Genomic DNA, 12816 nt, shown 5'->3' with positions numbered 1-12816 from the left:
TCTGTCTCTACTAAAAATATAAAGATCAGCCAGGCGTGCTGGTTCACGCCTGTAATCCCAGCTACTCAGGAGGCTGAAGCACAAGAATGGCTGGAGCCTAGGAGGGGGAGGTTGCAGTGAGCTTAGATCATGCCATCGCACTCCAGCATGGGTAACACAAAAAAACTGTCTAAAAAAAATTACTTCTCTGGCTCATAAGATGGGGAGAACTTAAGAACACGGGGCTTATCAACAAAGACAAGTCCAGTCACATTCAGGGTGACAGTATGTCTAATGATAATCAGATGCAATGAGTCAGTTCTACCAAACGGCCGTGCTAGAAAAATGCTGTATTAGCAGGACTCTTCAGTCTGTAAGACATTTTTGGCTGGATGTGGTGGCTCACACCTAGAACTTTGGGAGGCCAAGAAGGGTGGATCACCTGAGGTCAGAAGCTTGAGACCCGGCCAACATGGTGAAACTCCATCTCTACTAAAAATACAAACAGAAATTAGCCGGACATAGTGGCAGGAGTCTGTAATCCCAGCTACTCAGGAGGCCGAGGCAGGAGAATCACTTGAACCCAGGAGGTGGAGGCTGCAGTGAGCCTAGATCGTACCACTGGACTCCAGCCTGGGCAACAGAGCTGGACACTGTCTCAAAAGAAAAAAAAAGACATTTTTACCACCATTCTTCATCTTTGCCATAGCTCTAAAAGATTCACCAGCTTGCCTAAGATCTCATGGGAGGTGGAGTAGATGTTAAAATCTTGGTCTTGTGGGTATTGACTATGTGGTCTATCCTACTGCTACTTAATGGGGCCAACGGAAGGCAGGCTGAGACACTATGACTGGTCAGCACCTAGCACCCCACATTTGTGATCACTGCTGGATACCATCAAGCCTCTGCTCTATCACTGCTGGTGAGACATGTAGGAAGATACGTGCACCCCGCAGGCAGAAATGGCACATGCCCAGGGTGGGCTGGCACATGGTTCTGTGTCCCCATGGTGGAATATCACCAAGCAAGAACACTTTTACTTCATCTTGCTAGGCAGGCCAAAAGTATAAAAATGCCTCTATAGTATATGTAACATAGAGTCAGAACCACAGATGCCTATGTCCACACAGGAAAAAAAAAAAAGTTTTAAAGGCCATCCGCTGGGCATGGTGGCTCATGCCTCTAATCCCAGTACTTTGGGAAGCCAAGGCAAGAGGATCCCTTGAGCCCAGGAGTTCAAGACTAATCAGCCTGGACAACACAGTGGGACCCCATCTCTACAAAAAACAAATTAGCCAGGCATGGTGATGTGTGTGCCTGTAGTCCCAGCTACTCAGGAGGCTGAGATGGGAGGATGACTTGAGTGTGGGAGGTTGAGGCTGCAGTGAGCTGTGTTTCCGTCACTGCATTCCGTCTTGGGTGACCTGACTGACAGAGCAAGACCCTGTCTCATTACCTGCCACTGACTATTTTTGCAAACAAATGATAGAAAGCATCAAATTAAAAAAAAAAAACAAAAAAAAAAAAACACAAACCTTACCATTGAGAATAGAGTAATTATTGAATTTGTGTATTCTGTCAATTAGAAGACAGCTCTGGTTTAATTTTAGTGTAGTACACCTTATGCTAGCTTCAGCGCCACACAGGAACCAGCTGAGGAATCACTGCTGCAAATGTTTAAAAGTCCCTGAGGCGTTGTTTTTAGAGAGAAAATGTCCTGAATATACAATGAAATTATATAACTATCATTTCCATAAATCATATAAAATCATGTAACCGTTTTTTAGACACCACTACTTACTTCATCTACTACCACAATCTTGATGCCACAGAGTTCTACAGAGCTCTGCTTCCTTATATCCAGAAGTCGCCCAGGTGTTGCTATGATAACCTGAATAAAAGAGAAAAAGCAGATTTTAAAAATCATTCATTCCATATTGATTGAGCACCTAACATGTGCCAGGTGCCATGGTAGGCACTCAGAATTCAGGGATGACAACGCCAGACATGGTCTCTGCTCTCATGAAACTTGTAATATAAAGGACGAAACATTTAACAAGAAAGTGCTCATGAGATAAATACACTATGCCATAAACGGAGGGACGTAACCATACAGTCCTACCCAACACACAGGTCAGACCTAAAGGATTAGTGGGTGTGAGCAGGGTGAGGAGTGATTAAGGAGAGAGAAAGCATCTAGGACATTCCTGAGGCTCCAAATGGTAAAGGGGCGGGGAGAAAGGGACAGGCTGAGGCTTGAAACAGGGCAGGGACCAGGAAGGGCCTTATAGGCAGTTTGACTGCATGGTCCTGTAAACAAGTGAAAATTCTGTACCATCTTTGGGCTTTTTATTTCATTTTTAAATTAAGAGGTTGGGCAAAGTAATTTCTAAGGTTGCTTAAGACTCCTTAACAATTTTATAACATGCTAGTGGCTAATAACGAGGGCTTTTTTTTTTTGGATACAGTCTTGCTCTATCACCCAGAAGGGAGTGCAGTTGTGCAATCATGGCTCACTACAGCCTAACTTCCCGGGCTCAAGGAGTCCTCCTGCCTCAGCCTCCCAAGTAAGTGGGACTACAGGTGCATGCCACCACACCTGGCTAATTTTTTTGAAACATAGTCTTGCTCTGTCACCCAGGCTGGAGTGCAAATGGTGCCACCTGGGCTCACCGCAACCTCCACCTCCAGGGTTCAACTGATTCTCCTGTCTCAGCCTCCCAAGTAGCTGGAATTACAGGCATGCACCACTACGCTCGGCTAATTTTGTGTTTTTAGTAGAGACAGGGTTTCACTATGTCGGCCAGGCCTGACTGACCTTGTGATCCGCCCACCTCCTAAAGTGCTGGGATTATAGGCATGAGCTACCGCACCCAGACAATTTTTTGATTTTGTTTTTTTTATAGAGACAAGGTCTCTATATTGCTCAGACTAGTCTCAAACTCCTGGGTTCAAGCAATCCTCCCGCCTTGGCCTCCGAAAGATTACAGGCATTGGTCACTACACTCAGCTCATTTTTGCCTTTTTTTAAACAATAAGGAAAAATGCTTTAACACCAATCACATCTCCCCTGTACTTCTACGCTACTGTTGGTCAGTATTTAACTTACTTCTTTTTTTTCTCTCTCTCTTCTTTCTTCCCCTCCCCACCCCGACCCCCCACCACCTTTTCTTTCTTTTTGAGATGAAGTCTCACTCTGTGAGATGAAGGCTGGAGTGCAGTGGCACAATTTCAGCTCACTACAACCTCTGACTCCTGGGTTCAAGTGATTCTCTTGTCTCGCCTCCCAAGTAGCTGGGACTACAGGCATGTGCCACCACACCCAGCTAATTTTCATATTTTTAGTAGAGACGGGGTTTCACCATGTTGGCCAGGATGGTCTTGATCTCTTGACCTCATGATCCACCCGCCTTGGCCTCCCAAAGTGCCGGGATTACAGGTGTGAGCAACCAAGCCTGGCCTATTTATTTATTTTTGAGACGGAGCTTCACTCTTGTTGCCCAGGCTGGAGTGCAGTGTCTTGATCTTGGCTCACTGTAACCACCACCTACGGGTTCAAGCAATTCTCCTGCCTCAGCCTCCTGAGTAGCTGGGATTACAGGCATGTGCCACCACGCCTGACTAATTTTGTATTTTTAGTAGATATGGGGTTTCTCCACGTTTGTCAGGCTGGTCTTAAACTCCCAACCTCAGGCGATCCACCCACCTCAGTCTCCCAAAGCGCTGGAGTTACAGGTGTTGAGCCACTATGCCTGGCCTACTTTATTTTTAAACCCACAGGTTGTTCATAATGATTACTGTTTCATTCAATGTTAGATCCTGAGATTGAAGCACATGCTCACTATTTTCCTTTCCCACCGTGATTTCTTCCATCCCACACCTTCCTTTCTGGCATGATCTTTCTCTGTAGACTACCACAGTTTTAAAGTTCCCTTATATGTATGTTGGCAATAACTTTCTCAGTTTTATGTGGAAAGCTTTTCATCTTGCCCTTGCTCTTGAAGGGCAGCTGTGCTGAAGAGACAGAGGTTTTGGTTCTTTTTTCTCAGAGGGTATCCGAGATGAACTCAGGCTGGTGAGAGGGGTGGGAGGGACAGGCGGGGCAAGTTGGAACCTCCACGAAAAGGCAACCCTGCATTGGGTGCTGCAGCCTGAGAGGCTGAGGAGAGAGCAGGTGGAGTCTGGTGAGGAACGCAACGCCGTGGGAGGGGCGGTGCTGATGGTGGGAGGCGAGCTACACAGAGGAGGATTGGTCAAACAAATAAATACCTAAAGGAAAATGAGCGGCAGGTTTCTGTCAGTTACAAATATGAATGAATCCTGTTGTATTGAATTGGAATTGGAAGTATCAACATGAACTATGGTCTCATGGTTTCTAATAAATATAGACACAGAAAAACACACACTTAGATATACAGCTGACCCTTGAACAATGTGGATTTCAACGGTGTTAAGTCCACTGATACATATAAATTTCAACCAAACACAGACCAAACATACTCAGGTTCAGCAAGGCCAACTGCAGGATTCAAGTATGCAAAGATTTTGGTACATACGCAGGTGGTCCTGGAACCAGTCCCCAAAAGACGCCGCAGGACGACTGTATTCCCTAGCTCTATCCACTGGGAGGTCCTAAGCAGTGATAGTCCGATAATAATAAACATGCACAGCCCAGGTCTTTCTTTTTAAATACCTTCCTCTAATAAAAGAAACCAGGGCTCCTTGGAAAAGGCATGATTCCAGGGCTGGGACAGGGAAAGAAAAATGTAAGCATGGAACATCTTCCTTCAATAGAAAGTAAGGAAGACTGAATGATGGAGAGATGAACGAAGAACATAGAAACCAACTGGAGGCTGGGCACGGTGGCTCACGCCTGTGATCCAAGCACTTTGGAGGCCAAGGTGGGTGGATCACCTGATGTCGGGAGTTCAAGACCAGCCTGATCAACATGATGAAACCCCGTCTTAAAATAAATAAATAATTAATTAATTAAAAAAAAGAAACCAACTGGGAAATGCTTGCACTGGCCAGACAGAGATCAACTGGAATATCAAAACAAACAATGATAATAATGGATTGTAAACCTCTGAATTACAGGAAGCCGTGAGTCCATACAGATATAAATACATACATAAATAAATTTAAAGTGTGGTGAAGAATAAGAAATTTACATTTCAAAGTACATCTCAAAGTACTCTCTGCAAAATACTTACTAAACACAAAGGGGGAAAAAAATAAACTTTACAATTACTTTACAGATGGTGTGACCAACGAAAGGACATACTGATGACTGTGCAACCTAAAAGGATGCAATGAAAAAAAGCAAAGCATCTCTTCTGTGCTATCCCTGTCAAAGACATGTGACTTGAATCTAATCAACTGAGGGATGTTCTTCAAAGTAAGTGGCTTGTAAACCTTAAAAGCGCCAAGATTAGGGCCGGGCGTGGTGGCTCCCACCTATAATCCCAGCACTTTGGGAGGCCGAGGCAGGAGATTAAGACTGTCCTGGCCAACATGGTGAAATCCCACCTCTACTGAAAACACAAAAATCAACTGGGTGTGGTGGCACATGGCTGTAGTCCCAGCCACTCAGGAGGCTGAGGCAGAAGAATCACTTGAACCTGGGAGGCGGAGGTTGCAGTGTGCTGAGGTTGTGCCGTTGCACTCCAGCCTGGGCAACAAGAGCAAAATGTGGACCCCCAACCTCAACAAAAAATGTGTGAAAACACTGTGCCCAATCATACGTGTTCCTACTAAATGTTGCAAGCTGGAAACTAACACCGATATATTAACATATATTTTTTAAGAATCGGAATGCAAGCTTAGTTTAAAAGCTGTTAGAAGTTTGCATCTACTTATCCACTTAAAATTATAATGTCAACAAACATAAATTTAATGCAGCGGTTGATATGAGACTGTAGTTAAACTTCATTAACCCAACTTCAAATTTGATGCCCATAAAAATACTTGTATTATTTACTTTATAAATATATATTGCTGAACTTGTAACTTGGCATTAATATCATCTTTATTTGTTTTATATACTGGAGGTCCACCTTTAAAAATCTCTGATCCAATAATCTATTAATTATCAACCTATAATTTCTTAAAACATTTTACAGGCTTTAAATCTGTCAGATACTATCTGGATGTTTCAAATAAATAAATAAATAAGGCCGGGCGCGGTGGCTCAAGCCTGTAATCCCAGCACTTTGGGAGGCCGAGGCGGGTGGATCACGAGGTCGAGAGATCAAGACCATCCTGGTGAACATGGTGAAACCCCGTCTCTACTAAAAATACAAAACATTAGCTGGGCATGGTGGCACGTGCCTGTAATCCCAGCTACTCAGGAGGCTGAGGCAGGAGAATTGCCTGAACCCAGGAGGCGGAGGTTGCGGTGAGCCGAGATCGCGCCATTGCACTCCAGCCTGGGTAACAATAGCAAAACTCCGTCTCAAAAAATAAATAAATAAATAAATAAATAAATAAAATCTGTCAAATACATCTGATTTGACCTTCAAAAGATTCCAACATGAAAGGCTGATATTCACCCATAGAAGCTGTCAAATACTGCAGCAGGAGCTTCATCCTAGCTGGTACTGCTGCCCAGAGTGCCCTTTCCCTGAGTCCCCTCTCCCAACTCCCTGCCAACCCAGCTCCTCCCCGGGTCTCCAGAGCCTCCCTGCCACCCCAGTTAACTAAACAGTTAATTCCCAGAATACCAAGGGGCCTCGAGGACCCAGCTCCTGCACCAAAGCTGCAGTCTACTTTGATTGGTCAACATCTGTGCCAAATCTTCCATTAAACGTTTTTATTTCAAAGGCAGGTATCTTCAGCCACCCATTCAAACTCAAGAAAACTGAAGCCCCCAGAAGTGAAGTAAGTTTATCTATGGCCATACAGCTATCAAGTTCCAAAGCTAGAATCAGACCACATTGCTTTTACATACTTTTACATATCATAAAATACAGACTATGCATAACAGCATGGCTAAGGAAGGAGGAAAGTCGGGTAAATTAAGGTTTCAATTTTGGCAACTACTATTTATTGGCTATAGATCCTTCAATAAACCCCATCGTTCTGAGGTTCAACTTCTCGACTATAAAACATGGGATAGGGATACGCCAACCCACCTTCAGAAGTAAACGCGATGCTTGAATGAGATAATGCGTGTGAGAACATTCAACAGCCTTTGGCATATAACAGGCACTCAATAAATTGTGTTTCTTTCCTTTCCTAAATAAAACAAACTTAAAAAAAAAACCTAAGGCTTATTTAGTAAGAATTTAAAGACTCTCTAAAATCTTTTAAAAGTTCTTCAAGGGGAAAAAAAAACCCCACTAGTCCCTGTACTGCTTACAAAACTTTTCAAAGACACTGTATCAAATCAGTGCTTACCTTAACATGTTGCTGCAGACGGTAAAGCTGTGGGGGTAAGGGTAAGCCCCCTACGAGAAGCGCAGTTTTCATGCGTGGCAGGCCACTCATCAATTCTTTAGCTTGTCTCTCTATCTGAATGGCTAACTCTCTGGTGGGTGTAAGAATGAGTGCAGATGGAGTTTTCCTCTGCAAAGATGTGAAAAACAACTTTAAAAACACCAGCAATTAATTCCTGCCAATAGGAACTAAATCTTTACAAGGATTCCAGGAACAGGGCCCTTTTAAAGCATTCCCAACTGGATATGAGTCCTCCTGCCTTCTGCTTACTGATTTTTTTTTCCTCCAAAACCATCATAAATTAAACCCATTTCTTAGGTAACACAGAATATAATGAAAGATCAAAACTGGAGCTGGGGAGAGGCATCCACAGTAACCAAGTTAAGAAAACTGAAGCTTTGCTCTTAGTTAACTGCACCTTGTAATCTGCAGTCACTCTCCTCTAAAGGGAGAACCCAACAGTCGCCACGCAGATCTGGTCCAAGCTGGCATGCTACCCTCGGTTTTTCCTGCTTGGCTCTCTTGCAAATTCACTTCTTTCTTTGTCCATAGAACATACATATATACTCACATCCTATTTCGGGCTTCATGGCTCTATTTTGGTCTTGAGCATGTGTGACCTGTATTTTAAACGATCTAGTGCTTTTTTTCCCCTCACACTATCTTCAACTACTCTTTAGTTTTCCAAATTTTTCTCCTTTATCTTTCCTCTCTTTGCTGACACTTTTTTTACTCACTTCCCTTCCTGCCATACTTCATACTTCAGAAGCTCACCAGTCCTTGGCAAATAGTAATTACTCAACATGTTTGTTAAACTAATTATATGTGAAAGTACTTTATACACTAAACTAACAAGTAACGTACGGTCATGACTATTTTAAGATGAACCATAGATCACAGTTAAGAGTCTATGTTGAAACTCTACGACGTGCTTCAACCTCAGTATAAATCAGTTTCTTCAAAACACAAAATCCAAGGAGGCTATGCTGACACACGAATGACAGCTCATCCGGTCAGCTGGATTTTTCCCTCCTCAAATCTAAAGTTCATTCTTTTAATAGAAAAACTATTAAAAAGAAAATGTTTTGTAAGAAAGCAAGTTTTTAGATCCTCCATAATGAGATCTCTGATTCAACATAATACAAGAAAAATTCCCTGAAATCATGTTTTCATACAAACTACTATCAGAAGCAAAAATCACTACAGGCACTAGTGACTACAATTCCAAATATGTAGTTTTAGCCTGCAATTTTAATATAGTTAAGAACGAAACTTGGTAAACCTCTCATTTGTTTCCAAGAATAATACATGTGAACTCTATCATTAATACTTACCTCGAATAAAGCTCGCATGATAACAGGAAGAAGAAAAGCAGCTGTTTTTCCTGAACCAGTATCTGCACTGGCCAGAATGTCTCTTCCCAGAAGCCCCACAGGAATCATCTGCATTTGGATGGGGGTTGGCACCTCATAGCCTGCTTTCTTCAAGTTGCGATTTAAGACCTCAGGGAAACCACAATGTTCAAAGTCAATAATGGGCCTAGTGACTTCTTGCCCTTGAACTAAAATTCCCAGCTGCTGTTTAAGATTTTCAATCTGGTCTTCTTGAAGGTTCAGAATAAAGGGGTGCTCTTTGTACACATAGGAAGCATTCGGTGCAGACTCTGACTCACAGGCAGCCTTCTGTGGATTGCAAAGTTTTGATTTCTCTTCCTTTTCCTCAACTTGCAGAAGATGTTTTGCCTTACACTCCAAACTACACACATCTTCATCTGTCTTATCACAGATATACTCTCCGTAACGACCACAGACAACACAGATGGGTTCCCCCGGTTCTGGCCAGCGCTGTGTTTTGGAAAATGACTTAACCGGCTCTTCAGAAGGATGGCTGTCCTTCACACCCTGCTCAGGATCTACCGAATGAACCTCTGCCAGCTGGCCACCTGGGCTGAGGGGAGGGCAGGATTCACTGCAGTGCCCATCTGGTATTGCGGCTGCCTCTGTAACTAAAGCCTCAATGGGAACATCTCTGCTTTTGTCCAGCTGAAGGTCTCCTGCGTCTGGTTTAATTCTCTTAGCCACACAGCTCTTGCCATCATCATTAGCATTCCTCTTGATTTTTAGAGATCTTGGAACAAACATCCTTCAATATTCTGTTAGGGAAATTATATAATGAGATTTATTTTACCATTAATAAATCACATATAAAGTACCATATGATTAACAGCCAGGCATGGTGGCTCACACCCGTAATCCCAGCACTTTGGGAAGCCGAGGTGGGTGGATCACTTGAGGTCAGGAGTTTGAGACCAGCCTGGTCAATATGCTGAAACCCCATCTCTACTAAATATTCAAAAATTAGCTGGGCATGGCAGCACGAACTTGTAATCTCAGCTACTCAGGAGGCTGAGGCAGGAAAATCACTTGAACGCGGGAGGCAGAGGTTGCAGTGAGCCGAGATCATGCCCCTGCACTCCAGCCTGGGCGACAGAGTGAGATTCCGTCTCAAAAAATGAAAAAATAAGCCAGGCGCAGTGGCTCAAGCCTGTAATCCCAGCACTTTGGGAGGCTGAGGCGGGTGGATCACGAGATCAAGAGATCGAGACCATCCTGGTCAACAAGGTGAAACTCTGTCTCTACTAAAAATACAAAAAAAAAAAAAAAATTAGCTGGGCATGGTGGCGCGTGCCTGTAATTCCAGCTACTCAGGAGGCTGAGAGAGGAGAATTGCCTGAACCCAGGAGGCGGAGATTGCGGTGAGCCGAGATCGCGCCATGGCACTCCAGCCTGGATAACAAGAGCGAAACTCAATCTCAAAAAAAAAAAAAAAAGAAAAGAAAAGAAAAAATAAAAATAAAAATAAAGTACCTTATGATTGTAACAGAATCAGCCTAGTGTCCTGGGGCTGGCTATGCCTGAAATGAATAGTGAGGACATCATGACATTCTTTATATCAAGCTTTTCTTCCATTCACCAGATTCCACAGATGACGAGATGGAGTCTTCTTCCCCACACATAGCAATGTTGAAACACTGCACACTGCTCAACATAGCGTTGTATACATGGTCTACTTCTGTTTACTGATTATTTGCACTTTGAAGTATCAGATATTAAAGAAATTCTGGGGTAAATCCTAGCATAGCGTCAAAAAAGAAAACAGGAACCCCAGAACCTAACGTACAATAAAAAAAAAAAAAGAAAACAGGAGGGCTACTTCACAATTAGAATCTATAAAATCAAAACCACAAATCATAGAGAAAATGCTATTTTCATGTAAGTAACACTTAGTGTTTGTTATGTGCCAAGCACAATACTTCACCTAATCTTTACAACCACCATGTAAATCGGTTAGCATTACCTAATATATATGCACAAATATTTTCATTATGCTATACTATGTGTCTTACAGACTAATATATGCAAGACTAATATATATAGTATAGCATAATGAAAAATAATACAGTAATATACAAAATGAAAAAACATGTGTCTCTGTGTGTGTGTGTGTGTGTGTGTGTGTGTGTGTGTGTGTATAACACACATTGTATACCATCAGAAGAAACTGAGCAACCTAGGGATTAACTGGTTTGTCCAAGCTCAAATAATTCTTAAATGTTACAGCCCTGGCACTCTGGCTCCAGAGCATAAGCTCTCAACCATTTGAGGACTAAGCGCTAATTTTTTTTATCTTACCCAAATTTCTTTCTAAGGGGTCTGGAGAGTCAGGTCTTAACAAAGCATACATTCTCATTAGATGGGTTTATTTAACCCTGTACATTGTGACTTACTTTCCAATCTCACGCTGACACAGTAAAAAAATCAAAATGTTTATGTCCTTGTCATACCTTAAAATTGCCCTGCAAAGTCTCTTGTGGGAAAAATCCCTATTTTATAGAGAATTCCCTTCCCCCTTTGTTTTCCTTCCTTCCTTCCCAGATCCAGGAGATAACCAACTAAGAGCCACGCACCCTTTAAAGTCCAATATAAAACAATGTACAACCTGCTCTCTCTAAAGTCTGCTAAGAGCTTCCCCTGCACAGTAAAACCTGGTCTCCACAATCCTTTATCTTCAACCTGACCATTCCTTTTTATAGATTCCAGATCTTCAGATAACCTCAACCAATTGTCAACCAGAAAATGTTTACATTTACCTGTATTTCTTTTTTCCCCTTAATATCAGTAATACTAAAATAACCAATGTATTTCCTAAATGTATTTGATTGATGTCTCATGCCTTCCTAAAATATATAAACCAAGCTGTATCCCAACCGCCTGGGGCACATGTTCTCAGGACCTCCTGAGGGCTGTGTCACGGGCCATGGTCACTTGTATTTGGCTCAAATAAATCTCTTCAAATACTTTTAGAGTTTGACTCTTTCCATCAACACCTATTTACACTAAAACATGTCTTTGCAAAATAACAGTGATTGGGAAGACTTTTAACCTAATCTGGGGACTATCAAATACACTAATAAATATTTTTCTTAAAAAAAATTCTTTCTTTAAATTGCCAGATTCCAATTTCCAGAAAAATTCCAACAGAAATGCAATCGAGGGTCTAGACTACCCTAAGCGTCAGAAAATGCACAGGGGCGGCGGGCGGGGCAGGGGCGGCTCTGCGTGGGCAGGAAAGAGCTCGGATCTCGCGGTCTGCCGGTGGCCAGAGGGAGGGGCTCCCTCCGGGCGGGCGGCGGCGCGGCCTCCGACGGTCGCCAGCGCCCCCCGCACCCCGCCCGGCGGCCGGCCCTCCCTGCGGGCGTCGCCTCCCACCCACGCCCGGCGGCACCGCACCCCAAGGCGCCTGCACGTCACGGAGCTGCTGGGAGACGGGCGGGGCGCCGCGCTCCGGGTACAGGCCCGGGACTAGAACAGCAAGGACGGGAGGGGGCCGCGGCCTGGCGCCCCGGGGCCCGGAGGAGGGGCTGCAGGACGGCCAGGGGCCCGCGCTAGGGGCACGCTCACCCGCGCTGGCCTGAGGCCGCGTCCGCCCCTGCTCGGGGCCCGCTCCCTCTTCCAGGCTCCGGCCCAGGTTTCCGGCCGACAAGCCCCGACCTTCCCGTTCGGACTGCGGCCCTGGACGGCGGGTGCGGAGCGGAGCGCAGAATCCACTTCTCCGGGTTTTGGGAGGGGGCCGCAGCACGACTTCCGGGCGGTGGCGAGGCGGGGCCGCCGCGGGGGGCGGAGCTCGTTGGGAACCGGCAGTGGATTGGGAGGGAGGGAGGAGGGGCGGGGCCGGGAAGCTCCGCGAAGGTTCCGCGCTCCCGCCCGACTCTGGGCTGGTGGCAAATCTCGGAATCGTTCGGAGATGGACGGGTTCCGGACGGAGGGGCACGTTTGGGGATCGTCTGGGAAGAATTTACGTAATCCAGTGGGCTGGGACTGGTGGGAAAGAGTCGGAGCA

General features: G+C 44.5%; 1 protein-coding gene across 7 annotated transcripts in view; it reads right to left on the bottom strand.

Moving 5' to 3' along the window:
• DDX59 (DEAD-box helicase 59) overlaps positions 1 to 12556 on the bottom strand; it is a 29429-nt gene extending 16873 nt beyond the window's left edge. For 2 of the 7 annotated variants that reach the window (XM_074385069.1, XM_074385068.1), the window contains exons 1-4: positions 12378 to 12556; positions 8751 to 9568; positions 7378 to 7545; positions 1781 to 1870 (exon numbers count right to left, since the gene is read on the bottom strand). In XM_074385069.1, coding sequence (XP_074241170.1) covers positions 1781 to 1870; positions 7378 to 7545; positions 8751 to 9557 — 1065 coding nt within the window. In that variant the 5' untranslated portion in view covers positions 9558 to 9568; positions 12378 to 12556. Of the gene's footprint in view, positions 1 to 1780; positions 1871 to 7377; positions 7546 to 8750; positions 9569 to 10283; positions 12169 to 12377 lie in introns of those variants that run through there. The other 5 variants (XM_039467035.2, XM_039467036.2, XM_074385066.1 and 2 more) reach the window with 4 other exon arrangements.
• Positions 12557 to 12816: the final 260 nt, after the last annotated feature.

Source organism: Saimiri boliviensis, chromosome 14 (assembly GCF_048565385.1).
Source record: "Saimiri boliviensis isolate mSaiBol1 chromosome 14, mSaiBol1.pri, whole genome shotgun sequence".
NCBI classification, from domain to species: Eukaryota; Metazoa; Chordata; class Mammalia; order Primates; family Cebidae; genus Saimiri; species Saimiri boliviensis.
The sequence above is the reverse complement of the archived record's forward strand: the minus strand, read 5'-3'. Positions and strand labels throughout refer to the sequence as shown.